Here is a 16,699-nt window from a genome sequence, read left to right as displayed (position 1 = left end):
CTCTGGGAAATGAGGCCAAACCTTCTGGGAAATGGAGTCCTTTCCTTCCCCACCCCATTCAGAGGCCTCATTCCTTACCATCAGCATTTTGACAGGCAGCAGGATGGATGTGTGTGTTGTGGGCAGCCCCTCCAAGCCTCTGTGCCAGGCTGTAAACCAAGCAACAGCCACCAGTTGTCACTTGTTCCTGGTCTAACTGCAGCCCTTCCACATGTTCTGAGTGATGTTTAGAGCAGTCATGGTAGATTACTGTGTCTGGAGGGAACATTTACTGTAGATAATCCAAAATGACAAATCCCGCTGGCTAGATTCTGATCAGCCACCCATCATCCTTCTGCTTCATAGCAGAGGAATTCATAAAGCACAGAATCAGAACGGTTTGGGTGGGAAGGGAACTTAAAGACCATCTTGTTCCAGTCCCCTGCCATGGGCAGGGACACCTTCCACTGTCCCAGGCTGCTCCAAGCCCCTTCCAACCTGGCCTTGGACACTTCCAGGGATCCAGGGCCTGCCCACCCTCACAGGGGAGAACTTCTTTCTAATCTCTAATACAGCCACAGAACAGCTTCTGCCTCCCAGGACCTGCCTATTTGTTATCCTCTCAAATCCATACCTGGCTGCCTGAAAGATTTAGCATTTAACTCTCAGGTGGAGCAACTTCCCAAACCCCAGCCAGGAATTTCTCCAAATAACCTTTAAACATGCAACTTTATCCAAAACTGTAGGTTCCCACCTGCTGCAGACATGCAAATCCTCCCTTATATTTGCAACCCTTGAGGCACAAGGTACAGCTGAGCCTCACACACAGCACAGGGGGGTTGGTTTTAAATGAAAAGAGGGCAATTCAGCCTAAATACAAAGAAGAAACTTTATATAAAAAGGGTGGTGAGGTGCTGACACAGGTTGCCCAGAGAGGTGCAAGATGCCCCATCCCTAGGAACGTTCCAGGTCAGGTTGGATGGGGCTCTGAGCAATCTGGTCTATAGGAAAGTGTCCCTGCCCATGGCAAGGGATTGGCCTAGAGAGTCTTTAAAGATCCCTTCCAACCCAAACTATTCTGTGGTTCTATGTCAGCTGCACAGGCACAACCACCTGCAGGAGTCAGAACCAAGCCTGAGGCAAGGCAGCGTGTGGGAGTGTGGCCCAGAACCCCAAATCTCAGTCACAAAACCAGACAGCAAATACTTGAAAGAAGGATTAACCTTAATTTCTGAATTTTCCTTTCCTTTGAAAGCAATTAATAGCAATAACAAAACATGAGTGAAACAAAAGTTTCCTGATTAACACATGACCACAGGATTAATTCTGATTCTGGAAGCCAAACACTCCACAGTGCTCTCTCCAGGTTATTTTCACGACACTGAGCGTGTGTCTGCTCTCCAGTTCAGCCCAGTACACCATACCTGTCCTCTTACCTAACAGCGTGGTCGATGGGACGGTGTCTGATGATACTTTGAGATGGAATTCCGTTCACCCACACGACACGGATCAATGGAAATCAACAGGGGATCAACAGGAAAAGAAAAGTTACAGAGAATGAAAACAAGGTTAGCTGTGCCTCACACTCAGAAGCCTCAGTCTATAGGTCATTTTGGGTAACGTACAAAAGCAAAGAAAATTTAGGAATGAAAGAAAAGTCTGGCACTAGTACCTGAGTAGTAGGAATTCAACATAGATTTGCTCTGAAGGGTTTTGCTTTGGACAGAAAATGAACAAGGAGAGGGTGATGCTAGGTAGGAAAGACATAAGGAAAAGACTTTAGACATATATTAAGAGAGAGAAAGAACAGGGAGAATGTTCCTCAAAGAACACAGTAATATGGGATATATAAGGCTTATCAAAATGAATTATATTTTTCATTTCAACATGCATATTACATTTATTACATTGTCATCATGATGGATTTTCTTTAATATAAGCACTCTAGACCCCAAATATAGGATTATAGTTACTGTAAATCAATGTGTTCCTAAACAGGATACACACAGAGCTACATTCATAGGTCTATATTCTAAATGTTCTTTTTTTAACCGAAGGAGCAAACTTAGGGTTTTGTCTCTAAGAGAAAATTCCTCAAAAATGACCCCCAAAATACAAACTACAGAGAATCAGTATTTTGACAGTAAAATAAACCTACTCAAACGCCATGTACCACAAAAATACACAGGTGGGATAGCAATTTTTTGGTTAAAACATCACAAGATTACAAGGGACTTGTTCTTCAACCCAGGACTGTTCATAGCAAATCCTATAATCCCTTCCCCTGTGAGCTGGGTTCTTTCAGCAGGACAAGCATCCTTGCCTTCTCCCATTATGGCATTAGCTTTCTCTGGACAAGAATCCAGAAATTTCCATATTAATCAAATCAAGTATTTCCCTATTAATCAAATCTTTTTTTGAAAGGAGGAAGGGCTCAACATCTTCATGGTAGATTCTTGTCTTGATAGTAAATTTATGAGGCTGGTTTATACCTACAATAGCAAACATGTACATGCTTACGGTAATCCATCATTTTTGAAGGCATATTCTTTTGTTATCACTCTGCATTCACTCTCAGAGTTACAGGCATTTATTTATCTCCTCCTCAGAATGCTGGGAAACAAGCTAATACAAATCTCAGTACATCAGAAAGATGACAACAGATAACACAGGAAAACTATTCCATAGCCCAACAGAAGCAGATAAAACTCAGTGTACATCCAAGTAATTTCAGAAGCAATTTTTCATATCTATGGAGCAAACACAGCTTAAAAATTTCAAGTTACTCTGTGGGGAAACCCAAAGAAGTGACTGGTCTAGGGAGTTTCATAAAGTCAGAATTACCTCCCGAGCAGTTTATAATCATCTAGTTCATGAACTCCCTCTTGTTCTGCATTCTCCCACCATATTTTCAGACCTACATGACTTGGAAACACATTAAAACAATCAAATTCCTCACAGTTTGGTCAGCTGGAGCTCTGCCCCAGGTGCCTTAAGACATAAATTTCCTCTGCTTTGGGGTCTCTTACACTTTTCTGCTGTTTGTCAGCCTAAATCAGACCCTTCTCTCACCACACTTAGGACATGGCCACTTTTGCAGGTACATAAAATAAGATCTAAACAGAGCAATTGGTTTGCCCAGTGTCACAGGGCAAGTCAATACTCAGGGCTTGGAGCAGGACTCAGTTTTCTGGAATTTGGGAGTATAAAAGAACTCATAGGGCCATACTGCCTTTCCAGAGCTGCTGAGGATGAATTACTCCAAACATCTCATGTCAGTGAGTTTGGTTAAAAATGTTACCAGCTGAGGTTTATGAAATGAGCTGTGTTTGTGACACAGGGAGATGACTTCTAGATTCAGATTAAAAAGGAGGGAAAATACCCAAACCAAACCCAAACAAACAAAACCAAAACCAAATCCAAGCAAAAACCCAACCCAAAACCAAAACAAATGAAAACCAAACCAAAAAAACTAAACTAAAACAAAAAAGAAACCAAAATCCCAAAACCCACAAACACAAAAGAGAAGTTTCTTAAAACTTTGGAGAAGTTATTCCCGAAATCAGTCAGGCTGTATAATGAGATGTGTACACAGTGCTGCTTTCTAACCAGCAGCGCTTGGGTCTGTAATCAAAGGAAACACGTCCAGGGAGGATTTCACATCAGGGTAGAGATTAAGACTTCATTAAAAATTCTCTTTGTGCTCCCTGGAGTGGCACGTGAGGCCACACGGATCCCTCCAGTCATGCAGAGTGGTGAAGGCTCCTTCCTATTCTGAAAACTGTTCTTTAATTTTTATAATATTTCCTAAACTAGCCAACCCCACAAAAATCCCATGAAAGCCAGTAAAAGGGACTTTAGTATATTTTCCTTTTAAGCTTTTGATAAAATGTGGGTTTGTCTTCTATTTTAAAATTATTTTAAGAATTTTTTTACTGGAGAAAACATCTCATATCCATGACCCTACAAGTCCTTAGACTGCATTTAGCAGGTAACCTAGTTATGAGTGAAAATTATCTGTGGGGTAGGAATAAGAACTATGTCTTGCCGTATTTGTCTTTTGTGAAGACCTTTGCATCTCACTGATCACAAAAACATAGGGGATTATGGAAAGGTGTGAATTTTGATGTTGCTTGGTACAAATGGATCCTTTAAACCCTGCGTGCCACTTGCCTACACCTCCCTCTCATCATCTTCTTCTCGTAAGTAAAATCCCACTGACTTGGTAATTTATAGTTGTGGTTACTACTGCAAAATTCCGTCCCCCACTTCCAAAATGCTCTCTGTACCTGTAACATTAAAGCCACTCCTTCATCTGGATCAGTGTCCCTCCTCAAGGGTGTCTGGAGAGCTGTCTCCCCCCAAATGGAGATGTCACAAGGGTAAAGCACACCTCAATAAATCAGTCTCCTGCAAAACTGGCTGCATTTTAAGGGGTTAAAACCTCAGAATCAAATAGTTTCTGTCAGAACCCCTGCAAGGATGTCAGGATGGCTCTGCTGGGGACAGGGAACTCTCCTGGACAAGGCTGGTCCATAGCATTTGAGCACTGCAAAGCCAGAAGGAAGAGCAGTTCCTTTGTGCAGAGCACATGGTCAGTGCATCACTGCTGAGCTGATCCACTGCTGCTTCCCCCATCACTGCCAAACTGCACATGATTTCTGCATGGCAACAACCCCCTGCACACCTTTCTGCTCAGGGCAGGCACTGGGGGGCAAAATTAGGTCTGCTTTGTCTCCCATTTCCCATCTTATTTCATAAGAACCTTGCCCTGAGCCAATATCTACATGTGACTGTGCTGCCTCCCAACTCTCCTGCATACCAGGGAACTGCTCAGCCACTGCCAGGGCCATCATCTGCCATTAATGGAGTTAGGATATACTTTTATTTAAAAAAAACCCCCGAGATATTTGAGAAAATGAACAACTAACTGTGGTTGTTCATAATCCCTGAGTAAAAGCAGACAAGCTGGAACAGCCATGGACCAATCCATGTTTCAGCGAACACCTTCTCTGATTCTGCAGAGTGTCAAAGACAGAGGCCAAGTCCAAAAAATCTCTTTCATTTCAACACCTGTATGTATCAGTGAGAATCCTGCTAGAATAACAACTAACACTGCAGCATGGAAAGAGGGATGAGAGGCTTTGCTTTGGGCCAGAAAAGATAAATGCCCAATTCTCTTCCACTTTTCAGCAAGACCTGAGGTCTTGATGCCCCAACAGAAAACAAGGGCCTGATAAGCAGGAAGGCAGCTGTTCATTTTTTATCTCCCTCATGGAGCAGAGCATCAGGCAACACCCTTGAGAGTGGGATTTTTAAATCTGCCTGATTTTAAAAAATAGTCCTGTGTGGTGACAGGGCAGGGGGATGGGGTAAGCAACAGCAGGAGGGTGGACAGGGCTCACCCAGAAGCAGACCAGTGGCCAGCTGGAGAGAGCATGGGAAAAGAAAAGCTTCTATAGGGACTCATTGAATTTGTTCTGTCTGAAAAGTTATCAGAATTATAGTGACAGAAAACATAAACTGGAGGCAAGGACACAAGCCCTGCAAGGACACTGTATTCAGCAGGTGACCTTGCTTACAAGACATCCAAAAACGGAGGGGTCCTACTTAGCAAGTTGTGCTGCTCTGTTTGATTGTTTTGTGAGCTGGCAAAGTGATCCTGGCATTGGAAACACTTTGCTTCTCTTGGGGGGGCTCTTCTTCCAAAAGGAGAGGGGCATTTCCATGTCCCTGCTACAGCCAGCTCAGGCTCCCACAGCTGAGGGGCAGGATGGAGAGGGGGACTGCCCATCATCAGATGCTGTAAATGCTATGTACTGTTGGCAGGCAAAAAACAATTTAAGAAGGAATCTGACTGCTGCTTAAGACAGTTGATTTCAACAGCTCTGGTGGATAAACCCTGTAAAACTCTGTTAGTTAGCAGGAGGGTTAAGCAATAATCCTATTATGTTACTCCAAAGTAGGCCTGTACAGAACCCAGAAGTATTCAACTTTATTAAAGCTATTTATTTATTTATTTATTTTAAGAAATTTTTTACCTAGAAAATTCCTGTATCAGCATGTGCACACTACTGCACAGAACTTACCTCCAACACCTCAGCATCCTGGACTTGGCAGTAAAAAATTTGGAGAAATCGTGAAGGTTTATTGATAATTATTTCTCATAGATATAAAGAGTTTTAAGAATTCTCCCATGACTGACTCAGGTTATAGGGGGAGGCAGCGATAAAATCTGCAGAGAAGTCAGTCTAACTGATCTAAAAAAATTGAAAATCCGGAGTGATGTTTCTTTACAAAATTTGATACCTCATATTTTCTGTAGCTGCTATTTCAAGAAAATGACTCAACTGTTTTAATTAGTCTGTCAAAATACCATGGGGGGGGAAAAATGAGGTCACATTTCAAGCTTGTCTCTTTTCTAATTTTCTGGTTGGAGAAAGAATCCCCAAACTTTTAGAAATCCAGATTCTGAGGGAAGTGTTAAATACTTGCTTTTCCCTACATATTCCAGCCAAGCTGCCTGTGCTGTTTCGGGGATGGCTGATACAACACTGTCTGCTGCTGTCCTGGCTTTCAGAGCTATGAACCCCACAGAACTCCTGCTGCCTCCTTAGGAGATAGAGCTACTCAGCACCTGAGAAAATTAGATCTTGACTGAAGTAAATTTAATATCAGAGAAAAGTGTTCCCTGCCAGCCTTGGCTGTCCCAAACACCTATTTATCCATCTCACAGGTGTGTTACACAAAGTGGCAGTAGCAGCACATGCAGATGGAATTTGACATGACCTGCAGAGAGAGGGAAAGGAAGAATTCACTCAACCTGTCCCGCTCAATTTGAGATTACAAGGGGAGGTTTCAATGATAAACCACATTTTGTACCATGAGCATTTCCATTTTAGTAATCGGGGGGAAAAACCCCTTTGCTAAAGATGCTTAATAAAGAGTTTTAGGACACACTTGAGTTTCAGAGCTGTCCCTTGTCCAAGCTAACAGGCTGAGTGTCAAAAGAAGGAGTGACATGCCCATAGTGTCTAAGTTTAAATTTATTTAATACGAAAAAAGTTTACAAATCCGCCATGCAATCCACCATGCACTCAACCTGGATCTAGTGAGGCTAAAGTAGGACTTTGTGCTGCTTTACCCACAAAACTCTTTTAGCTACAGAGGTCTGAGTGGTTTACAAATGTTAACTAAGATCAGTTTCACTGAACCCGTGTGAAGAATAAACCGAGGACACAGACAAAGGAAGAAATGCTGTCTTTCCATTCCAGTTCTCTAGCCAGGGGACCAGGAGACCTTCTTTCATAACAATTTCATACAGAAAATGTTATTTCATCCTACAACCAGCTAAGTGATTTGACTCTTCTACTCACAAAGGAAAAGTTACTTCGAAACAACAAATAAATGTGCCTCTTATTCTGATGCAGTTATTAGAACAGGCTTTATAAATTATTCTCAGTAGATTTGGACCCAGAGGAATGCTCTCCACCTGTCTGACAGATAAACCAGGGGCAGTGCCAGAGACATTCCAGATTTCTATGGAGCTTTTGCAACGATCTCTATCACTGCCATTCCTAACTCCTCAACATTGTGCCCAAAGGAATAGGTCCTTTTAAGAACCTAGAGCTCTCCAAGGGGGTCATATCCATTGCAAGCAAGTTAAACTTACTGAATCCATTAACATCTTGGCAGCTGGAAGAAAAAGCTTCTTCATTGTGAACAGCACTGAGTTTGGTGGAGGTCTTGTCAGAAGTAGCCACGGGACCCATCTCCCTCTGCGTGCTGGTCTGGGTCTCCTTCTGCTTCTTGGCTAGCTTCCTTTGGGGTGGTTTGGAGAGGGGAGAAAGCAAGGTCAGTTTGCCCTCATTAAAAGCAAAGCAATGGCAAAATATTTTGACAAAATTACCCCACTTGGTCAGACATGCAGGGCACGTGACAAACCAGGAAACCCCATGGCTTTTTAATGTAACTTGTGGAGCGCCAAAAGTATCGTGATACCAGCCTGGAGCTCTCCCTCCCAGTCACTCATCTGGCACAAACCTGCATCACCCCAGCAGTGGGAGTGCTTCCTCAGCCTTGGACAGGGCACAATGGGTGCAGCCCCTGGAGCGGGTGCCTTGGACAGGGTACAATGGGTACAGCCCCTGGAGCGGGTGCCTTGGACAGGGTGCAATGGGTGCAGCCCCTGGAGCAGGTGCCTTGGACAGGGTACAATGGGTACAGCTCCTGGAGTGGGTGCCTTGGACAGGGTGCAATGGGTACAGCCCCTGGAGTGGGTGCTGCGCGCTCCAGGAGGAGCAGAGGGCTCGGGATGGGAGCACCGCTCACTCCAAGGTACCAGGGCATCTGCATCCACCCCATGGGATGCTCTTTGAGAGCTCCAGGGGAGTGTGAGACCTGGCTCTGTGCCACCTGAGAGCTGGAGCAGAGTTCTGTCCTGTCCCCAAGCAGAGCAGTGAGGGCAGCAGCCTCCTGATTCCTGATACATGCTCGAACTGCTCTGGAGATCCCCCGGCAGTGAAGGGTGGGGCAGTTTAAAGGTTGAAGTTGTTTTAGCAAGGTCCAAATATGCCCCTGTTCTGGGAAAATGGGTCTTTTCTTGTTTTGAGGAGACAGCAAAAACTTTGTCAAAAGCAGCAAGGCTGCCTGCTCTGAAAACACTAACAAAGCTGAGAACGTAAGAGGCTCCTCTTTTGCAAACACAGGGAATAATAAAATGGAGAGAAGCAGGAAAAGTGAGCTGCTAAGCTTCCACTGACATTTGACTGCCCTGTGCTTCATTCGTATCAGAGAGCAAAACCCTTTAAAAATGAATGTGTGACATTCTACAATCCACACCTTGAAAAAATATCACACAAATCCCTCGCACCAGCAAAGAACTTTGCTTACACGACTTCCCTAGATAAGAAAATAAAACAAAATAAAAGGGAGAAAACCAGCTTACTGTAAGAAGGAGCTTTAGTTTTCTTTCTTTTCTCCAACTCAAAGAAGAAAAAAAATCCTAACAACTAAATCATTTTGCAAAGAGGTTTTCCTTCTCTAAAACAACATGCTTGTGGTAAGTACTACCCATCTTTTCAACTTAATTAGATTCTAAAAAAAAAAAAGGTGCTCCTTGCAACATAACCTAACAGGCTCCATTTATGCACAGAACATTTCAGAGTGGCATTTACAGGCAAGTGCAAGCATACAGCTGAGCTCCAGCCTCCAGGAGTTGGGCAGCATGGCCACTTATACTTGTTTGCAAAGAAGGGTCAAAGAGAGCTAAATCCTTTGTCTATGTCTGTGGGAAAAGCCTATTTTAAAGAAAGATAATCCAGATCAGGAGAGCACAAATTTATGGAGAAAACTCGGATGTTTGTTGCAAACTTTTGAACAAACACATCTGTTTCATCCGCTCAGCCAGTTGGGGGTTCAGCCATTTGTAAATCAGTGGTTCCAATCCAAGCCCAGAGCTGTTCAAATTGGGTCCATCATCACAGGGGGCTTACTCAGATCTCCCAAAACCCCCACGGTGTACCCACTTGTGCAGATGAAGATGCAAAGAGGGGAGCAGTCCTTGAGGGATGAAACAAAAAGCTGGCAGTTAATGATGTTAAAAGCTTTGCTTCCAGTGTTCAGCAGCGTTGGCACAGCCAGATTTAGGAACCATGAGCTGCGGACATGGGAGCCCCTATTTTTTTGTGCTGTGGTACCTGAGATAAGTACAATAGTCTTGAAGTGTGTTAACCCTGCCATGTGGTTCTTTTAATCCTGATGATTTGCTAATTGTGCATGCCTGTGTGAATTCTTTGGCAACAGAAATTAAAATCACTCAGTGGGAAACACTAATCCAAAATGCAGAAGTCCTTAATAACAAGCACTCTGGACTGCTGGGGTGAGCCACTACAGACGACCACTCCTGATGGTTGAAAATGGTGAGTCAAAAGGGGCGACTTCCTCATTCAATGCAAATTAAATTATTTGTGGCAGTAATTATCTGTAAGTCCCCATTGCCTGGTATCTTTTCAGAAACGCCAACAGGCTACAAAGAGCTGGAATTGGTAAACTTGTTTTGTCTTTGAGCGAATGAGCAACAACATTTCTGCATGTCCTAGGCAGGAAAAAAATGACCCCAAACCCAAGCCCCTTAGTCCCCAAAGGCCTGCTTACAACAGCCCTATGCAAAGGAGTTCTACCTGGTCCTGTAGAAGACAGAGAGGCCCCTAAAACACTGGCTTGAATGCCTAAAAAGAAAAGGTGATATGAGTTTAAAGTTCTCAATCTACCTCGCACACACAACCCAGGCCTGCATCTGAAAACGCTACAATTTTCTTTCAACCGTGTCTTATCAGTTTCCACCTTTCTCCCTCTCTGTTCCAAGAATGTAGAAATTCTTCATCTAAATTAGAGGGCAAAGGAAGACAGATCTCTTTTGAGGATTTCAGAGCTAAGCTTGCCAGACACATCAAGGGGCTCTCGGTTTCTAAACGTGCCTTTTCTGCTGCTGTTCTGTATCTGGAGAGAGTGGCAGCACAGGACTAAGCCTATTTGGTCCTTACCATCATTATAATTCATAGAAAAGATTATAAAATCAAATGACTAGCACTTTCCACAATGTTAGGGATGTGACTTAAAACCCACAGCTAGGTAGAGGTTTATTTCCCAGCACATCAAAATGCCTTTTGGAATTGGAAAAGCGTTTATCTAGAAATGCTGTTTCCAAAAATAGGGCACTCCAAGAGATCTCTGTGAATCATTGACAAGCCATGCTGGTGACACAGCTCCCGCTGTCCCCACTGCCCAGCCTGCCCTGCACAGAGCCACTGCAATGCCCCACAAAGCTGCTGTGGGAGCATTAGTGTCAATCACAGGCCAGCCGTGTGCCCAGCGTGTCCCCAGCACAGCTGACACCCCGCACGGAGCACACACTTCCCCACTCATGCATTATCCAGCTGAAAAGGGGAGGAAATAAAGGACCAGGCAACTATTGGGAAGAAGAGCCTGATATAATGAACACAGAATGTCAGGATGTGAAGAAGATATCTCAATGCTGGTTTACATTCAAGGGTAAGGGAAGTGTGCCAAGAAGAAAGCAGGAGTCCATGGATGGAGTTTACTGGGTCACCCTTTTCAGTGTGAGAGGGTTTTGAAATGAAGAGATGATGTCTGCAAGCATCACACACACAGAGGAGGGATGAGACAGAAAGATGCTCAAAGTTGAGTGAAAAAGTGAAACCAGCTGTATAATCAGGCAGTTGATGCTGGCCCCACTAAAGCAAGGAGAAAAGCTATAGGCAGTGAACACAACTAAGTGTGAATCTGGGGGGAAAAAATGATGGAGATTTGATTCGGTTATTTTTGAAACTTCCACTCCTGTCAGAGACTAGACATAAAATCTGAAGCACTATATTAAAAAATATTATAAAATTGTGGGAGTTCCACTTAAACAGTCAAGGAATGCAAACTTGGTATCAAGCACAAACCATTTACTGCCACAAGCATTAATCAGGAGGCTCCAGCAATATTTTCTGTTAGAAGTATCTGCAGGATCAGATTCCTGTTTCGTGGAGGTTTGGATAACTGTCAGGGATTATTTTTTTTATAAACAGCTTCAAACTCTTCTCTAACTTTTTCTATCAATTTTACATGCATGAACATTAAATCTGTAACTGCCACTCCTCGAGAACTCCTGTGCGTGCATATTGACAGATTTAATTTTAGATGTTTCGCCAGGATGGATTATGTACACTGTGGTGTAGATTTGCATGCACAGGTAATTTAGACATTAGGTATAGATCATGTAAGTTAAACGTGAAATTTCCTTCTACAGACACGAATTGCACATTGCCCTCATTTTCAATAAGCAATTTGAGAAAGCCAAAAAAATAAAATTCCTTTTAGAGAATTGTGCATGGCAAACTCCTAGGAGTACACATGTAATTTATGATGGAATCTGCTCCAAATTAAGGCAGGCAGTGATGAGCCATGCAAATACCAGGGAGCATGGGTCAGACAGCAGATCTATTGGAAAGGATCTCCACGCCCTAAACCTGTAGCAGACGACAAATCCAATTTGGAGGAATGGTTTCATGCTGGTTGAAAAATAAGAGCACAGCACTATAATCTGGGTGATCCTGTTGCTCTGACTGAGGATTGGAGAGGGCTCTGCTGCAACACTGCTCTTCAAATCAGACACACAAAGGAGGACATGAAAGGTGATGCTGGCAAACATGATCTACAAGCAAAGGCCAAAGGAAATGTGGATCTTTAATCTAGAGAAAAGGAAATCAAATAGGGCTGATGGGTCTTCAGACATGAAAAGACACCACAGGGGAGCTGTTCTCTCTGCCTGCAGGGGCTGGGGAATGGGAGGCTCTAGGAAAGGCAGTTCATTTCAAACTGGGGGAGAGTTTTATGAAGGAGTCTCTGAAGCCAGTGGGGCAGGCAGGCTGGGAAATCCTGGTCACTAGAGGGGTGTGAACAGAGCCAGAGGAAGGAGAGCTCAGAGCAGTGCAGTGTCTGTCACACTGACACTGGGTGGATCTGCTCCCGTGGTCCAGTTTGAATCTGTGCTTCCTCACCTGCCCCTCTGGAACTGCCAGCAGCCTGAGCAGGGCTGGGAAGCAATTCTGGCCTAAGCACCCGGGCAGCTTTCCTAGAGCCACTGCAAGGGCAAATCCCCACCTACAGCCCGTGCTCTGACAGCTTTAACTGTGCTTTCAACGCCTGCCCTGATGAAGCCAAACTCGGTGCAGGTTGTGGCAGGAGGAGAGGAAGTAAAGGTGCAGTAAAGGTGTAGTAAAGGTGTAGTAAAGAACAAGTGCCAATACCACAGAGCAAACATCACAGGACAGGAGAAAGTGAAGTAAAGTAGGTTTAAGTCAAAAGATGCCCTGAGTGTTTTGCACTGTGGATATACAAGCACAGGCTCTTGAGAATATGATCTAAGCTTCACTTGATCAAATGAATCACTATTTGTGGAGGATTTATTTTTTAATTTTATTTACAACCAGAGAAAGTTTAGACAAGCCAGGTGCATGTAGGAGCCATCCAGTATAAGTCTCTGCTGGTACAGAGAGCTACAAACCCTGCCCTCTGCAAAGTTTAGGCTTGCAATCACCACACAGACATGTTCTAAATAACAGCTCATCTTACTTCTGCATTTTGATATATTATTTTTTTTAATTTGCTTTCATTAGACGGGCATAGCCACTGATTAACGATTCTGTTTTTCCATCATCTAATGAGAAAATCACCTAATGAGAATGTTTCTTCTTAAAATCCTGATTTAGCAAGCTGACCTGTGCAGGCAGATCCCAGCATCCATGGAAATATATGGAGATATTTAAGTGTGAATGTGTTTATACAGAGGTATGCTTATAAATAAAATAAAGGGAAGTTTTTCTTTTTGAATGTCCCACAGATGGTGGAAAGAAATTCAGCACAAACTCTGTTATTTCAAAAAATATAAATATAAATTTAGCTTAATAACCTCTGACAATCTCTCCCATGGAGAGAAACTCCCAGATGATACCACCCAACAATTAAAATTGGTGTGAAATTCCAGTGGGAGTTGAAGGGGCTTCCTACATTGCAATCATGTCCCTGGAGCTCTGGCCAGTGCAGGGGAAAAGAAAAACAACATCTTGGCCATTGAGTGCCCTTTTCTCATAAATAACATTAAACTGAGTGCTTGTAACACGTACACGAATCTCTGTATTTCCAGAAATTCTTCCCTGGTCTCATATTGCTCTTGATTAAATTTCATTCTGCAGCCATTACCCAGCCCAGGAGAAAGAAACAAACCAAAACAAACAACCCACACACAGAAAACATTTCCATTTCTTTTCCTGGTGAGCAAATAATAAAATCATGATATGGATTGCTGCAGTTGAAAATACTGTTGCAAAAGAGGTTTCTGTCACTAAATACAAACCCTCCTGGAAAGTGGATGAATTGCTGTCTTTTACAGCTTCAGCTGGGAGTAAAACCAGCATCTTCCAGACCTGGCTGAGCTGGTATCTTACACTGCCCATTAAACTTAAGCGCAGAGAGACAGCAGCAATTCTTTCCCAACCTCAGACACCATTTGTGTTGGTGTAAATACAGAGTAACTCCTTGAAAAGGTTCAGGCACCATCCTGGGCACAGGGATGCATGGAGTGCGCCAGGACAGGACTCCTAATTCCATCTCTTTCTCCACACAGGATCTCAGCTCATAAACAATTAGCCTTTGCTGATGGGTGAACTTAAGTACACAATATGATGTTGACCCTGCATGATGAGTTACCAGTTAGGAATTGAGGCCTCCTGGGTTGCATCTCCCCTAAAAGCATATTAAAGATTTTTATGGCCTTTTTCATCCCTTCCTATACGTTGTAGGAAGTTTTCTATGACGTGTTGCTATACAAGAATCCCGTACTATTTACCTATAACTATGTATGCCCAAAATAGCTGAAAGAGCTGCTTCTATAAGTGAGTATTTTTGACTGGTTTCACCAGTCAGAGCTGCAGGTACTCAGCCATCTCACAGAATCCAATTTTCCAGTCCTGGATTGCAGCAGAACACAAGACTGGCTGAGGGCAGAACTGCAGTCTAGAGATTACCACAGTGCTATGGCCTGTCTCTGTAAAGACCAGGTACTCCTGACATAAGTCTCTGTGACTTTAATAGAACTATCATTCAGAACTGTTTGGAAGAGTTAGGGTTGGAGATTTTGGTCCTTAGCAAGAAGAAATGCCTGTATAGAAGACGACAGAGAGTTGGGAGGAATTATCTGAAAGCAGACATGAATTGCTCTAAGAAACACAGCTTTGAAGTCCAGAAACTGAAACCAAACATGAAGTGATACAGTCCATATGGTCACATTTAAAGATCTGCCAGCAGATCTATTTGGGAACCTGCTTTTCAATAGTGGTAACTCATTCAACTGAATTTTGCTTCAGGACTAAATCATTCATGCAAGGTCACAGCATGGAAACCAATTCTATTTTAAAAATCTGTATATAACCATATTGCTGCTGTTATTTCCACAACATTTCAAATAAACTTAAATCCAACCTCTCTGCTCATAGGAGTCCAGAGCAATTTGAATCAAGTTTGGCTAAGAATTGCACAGTCCTTAGCAATTTCAGATCTTCATCTGCAATTCTAATGAAATGCTCTATTTAATGTGAAACTTGAAACATGAAACTGAGTAGAACTTCATTGTGTGCTCCTTCATGGACTCTCCTGCTTTCTTGCCTCACTGCTGGAACATCCCTTTTACCTTGATTGTTGTTCAAGGGAAAAAACAGCTGAGCTTGGTTTTCCCAGCTCAGGGAACAGACCCAATGTCCGTGTGAACCAAAATGCAGAGCCTGGTGAAGGAAGTGTTTGTTGTGAGGTCACTGTTGATGTGTTGCCTCCACTACCACGATGGTCCAGCTTGCGGAGCTGTCCCTGGGACACCATCAGCACAGAGCTGAGAAGGAGCTCTTCGCAGAATATTTTGGGTGTGGTACTGGGGAAGAAAAGCTCTGTGATTTCTGCAAGCTGAGCTCAAATCTCCACCTGCTCCTCTGAACACTCAGTTTGCCTGATGGCACCTCTGGCTTTTCCCTGGTGTGATGTGCTGCATGGTGGACATCTGCCTCATTAAACCTTATTAAAGCCCTTCCTTCTGCCTCTGCTGAAGCTCATTGCAACCCCAGGCTTGGGTGACCTCCAGAGGGTTCTCTCTTCATTTTTCCTGACTCACTGCACTGCTCCTTGAGGAAAAAGGGTCTAGCAAACTGACCCACAGCAAATAGACCCCTTAAGGACCCCTGTGCTTGCTCTGGCAGAGCAATCCTCAGCTGACTGCTTCAAGCAATGCTGTGCAGCTGTAAAATGGGTCACAGAGGGCTTGGAAGTTGATTCATCTCTTTAAACACACAGATCTCAAAATAAAATACAGCAGGGAACATGCTGACCACATACTGCCTACTGGAAAAAGACAGAATTATAAAGGAAAACCTGGCACTGAATTTCTCAGGCAATGGTGCTACTGGTTGTAAGGAAACCAAACAGTAAAACATGAGAGATGTGCAGAAGAGGAAAGGTTCCAATAATAAATTCAACTAGCTCCTAGCACCTTTGGGTTAAAACCATCACCTACTTTACAGTTAGTTAACCTCCTGTTTAATCTGACTACTTGAAGTCACATTCAGTTCTTGGTGGACCAGTGTGACGTCTAGAGCAAACAGAGTTACTCTGCATTTACAATTACATCCCCGGGCAAAGCCAAGACTCATGATGGTGTCCTAAGGCTCCTCACATGCTTGGGAAGTGGGAAAGGTTCCTCTTTCAATAGTTTTCTGACAGGTCATGAAGAAGCAATTACCACAGAATCTTTCAACAGTCCACTAAAATTTATGCTTTGCACTTGGAACAAAATACAGGTCTGAAAATATGTTGTCTTCTGAAATGCTGCACACTTTTAAATAAAAAAAATGGTTTAAAAATATAATTCCAATACTATTTTTACAAAACACTAAGTCTGTAAAAGTAGATATCTAGGAAAATCATCTAGATAGGTAATTGTTCTAGATTAAAAAAAAAGTCTTTATTTTAAAAGATAAATAATTGCAACAGTTTAGTTCCATTACCCGGAAGGAAAAATTGCAACTACCTGTCTAAAAATGCAAACATAATACTATGAGAATAGGACATTTCTGTGATGTTGAGCTATTTTTTGATGTTCAAAGAAGCCATC

At 43.1% G+C, this 16,699-nt stretch overlaps 1 protein-coding gene across 12 annotated transcripts in view; it reads right to left on the bottom strand.

The window, feature by feature from the left end:
- Positions 1 to 16,699, bottom strand: part of PTPRT (protein tyrosine phosphatase receptor type T) — a 430,013-nt gene that overhangs the window by 51,681 nt on the left and 361,633 nt on the right. For 6 of the 12 annotated variants that reach the window (XM_039563312.1, XM_039563314.1, XM_039563315.1 and 3 more), the window contains 4 exons: positions 10,161 to 10,208; positions 7,652 to 7,800; positions 1,652 to 1,729; positions 1,416 to 1,451 (listed from right to left, as the gene is read on the bottom strand). In XM_039563312.1, coding sequence (XP_039419246.1) covers positions 1,416 to 1,451; positions 1,652 to 1,729; positions 7,652 to 7,800; positions 10,161 to 10,208 — 311 coding nt within the window. The remainder of the gene's footprint in view (positions 1 to 1,415; positions 1,452 to 1,651; positions 1,730 to 7,651; positions 7,801 to 10,160; positions 10,209 to 16,699) is intronic. The other 6 variants (XM_039563316.1, XM_039563319.1, XM_039563322.1 and 3 more) reach the window with 4 other exon arrangements.

This window comes from Corvus cornix, chromosome 20 (genome assembly GCF_000738735.6).
Source record: "Corvus cornix cornix isolate S_Up_H32 chromosome 20, ASM73873v5, whole genome shotgun sequence".
In the NCBI taxonomy this organism is placed as follows: Eukaryota; Metazoa; Chordata; class Aves; order Passeriformes; family Corvidae; genus Corvus; species Corvus cornix.
This window is presented reverse-complemented; position numbering and strand designations above follow the sequence as displayed.